This window comes from Seriola lalandi, unplaced genomic scaffold (genome assembly GCF_002814215.2).
Source record: "Seriola lalandi dorsalis isolate HSWRI2012SDOR001 ecotype SW California unplaced genomic scaffold, Sedor1 jcf7180002001865, whole genome shotgun sequence".
NCBI classification, from domain to species: Eukaryota; Metazoa; Chordata; class Actinopteri; order Carangiformes; family Carangidae; genus Seriola; species Seriola lalandi.
The window spans coordinates 1-1,725 of NW_019472521.1; the positions used below are offsets into that span (position 1 = coordinate 1).

The 1,725-nt window shown below is 42.3% G+C and overlaps 1 protein-coding gene across 1 annotated transcript; it reads left to right on the forward strand.

The window, feature by feature from the left end:
• Positions 1-170: 170 nt before the first annotated feature.
• LOC111664892 (sodium bicarbonate cotransporter 3-like) lies at positions 171-1,530 on the forward strand (the record flags this gene model as incomplete). Its single annotated transcript, XM_023419697.1, has 3 exons — positions 171-396; positions 609-854; positions 1,425-1,530. Coding segments are annotated over 3 exons (578 nt in total), but the record flags the coding sequence as incomplete, so codon positions are not given.
• Between the last annotated feature and the right edge of the window lie 195 nt (positions 1,531-1,725).

A 1,725-nucleotide genomic window follows, 5' to 3' on the forward strand; every position in this document is an offset into this window, starting at 1 on the left:
AACTCAGCAGACAAGGGCTTCACAGAGATATGACTTTGGACAAGTCAGCAGAGTGGAAATATTCAAACAGTTTATCTAGCTTCTCAGACACAGCCCAGAATGTCTGTTTAATCAAAACTCTGTGTTCTGGTCGGGGGGTCTCTTCCTCATCTCTCTCTTTTCTCCTTCAGCCTTTCCCATTCTATCCTCCTTTGTGTGGTTTCATCTCCCCCATCATCCCTATCTCATTCCCTCACGCCCTCCCTCTCCTCTGTGCCTACAGAGTGCCATAGAGTCTCTATTTGGGGCATCACTGACAGGAGTGGCATACTCCCTCTTCGCAGGCCAGCCCCTCACTATTCTTGGCAGCACGGGGCCTGTCTTAGTGTTTGAGAAGATCCTCTTCAAGTTCTGCAAGTAAGTTCAAGCAAGTTTACTTTTCCAAAGTAAATGAGTTTATGAGTCGAAATATTGATAACTAAACTAAATAGTCTGCACAGCATTATGCATGAGTTATAATAATCTAATGGGCCCAAATGTGCATATCTGCACCCATGTACAGGTGCATAAGTAGACCTCTATTCATCCTCCTCCACCATCCACGCCACGTCTTTTTCATTCTCTCCTAGTGACTACGACCTGTCCTACCTGTCACTGCGGACCAGCATTGGTCTGTGGACAGCCTTCCTGTGTCTTGTCCTCGTGGCAACAGATGCTAGCTCCTTGGTCTGCTACATCACCCGGTTCACAGAGGAGGCCTTTGCCGCACTTATCTGTATCATCTTCATCTACGAGGCTCTGGAGAAGCTGTTTCACCTGGGAGAACACTACCCTATCAACATGCACAACAACTTGGACAACCTTACCCTTTATTCGTGAGTGCTGAGATTTCAGTTACTTTTATATTTAGATTTCATATGAGTCATTTTAGAAACTGAATCCTGTTTCTCTCTTTATAGACAGATGTTACAAAAAAGGATTTTTTTTGTTAGACCACAACCAAAAACCAAGATGAACCATTTCCAGAAACAGAAAACCTTCCGTTTTTCCAGAAGCACTTTATCTGTTATCTGTTTAACTTTGATTATAAATATTTATTCTTGTGACATGATGCATTAAATCCCATACATCATTCTTCAGTGACAAAAGAGCTTTTTTCTTTGAATTTCTTTGAAATCTGTCAGAATTAGCGCCAACATGACACTTTTTAAAATTCCCTCTTCATATCAGGATGTCATGTTGATTAAGGGTCACAGAAATAGTATTTCATTAAGAACACACTGTTCTTATTGCTGAAAACTAATTGTAGCAGCTTAAGCTGTTCCCCAAAGTTAAGGTTAAAATCACCTTCTTGCGAAATAATAACTTTTGCAAAACCTGTGTTTTAAATTAACTTCAGGAACAGTGTACAGACTTTGCTTAGCTTTTGATCTCTTTTTCCCCAGGTGTCAGTGCTCTCCACCAGTTAATGCCTCCGATCAGCTGGAGCAGGAATGGAACCGGACAGGATACAGCCCAGACTCTATCCCATGGAGCAGCCTCAATGTTTCGGTGAGGCAAGCACACAGTGACCTCCAGTGTGGTCGCCAGTAATTACACCCACACTCACAGTTGCATGTAAAGCATTTGTAGAGGAAACAGACATCATCAGCCAGTATTTCACTTTGGACAGACATTCACGCTCACTCACTGATTCATACAGATTCAATCAGGCACATGATCACAATGACTACAACTAGTTGTACA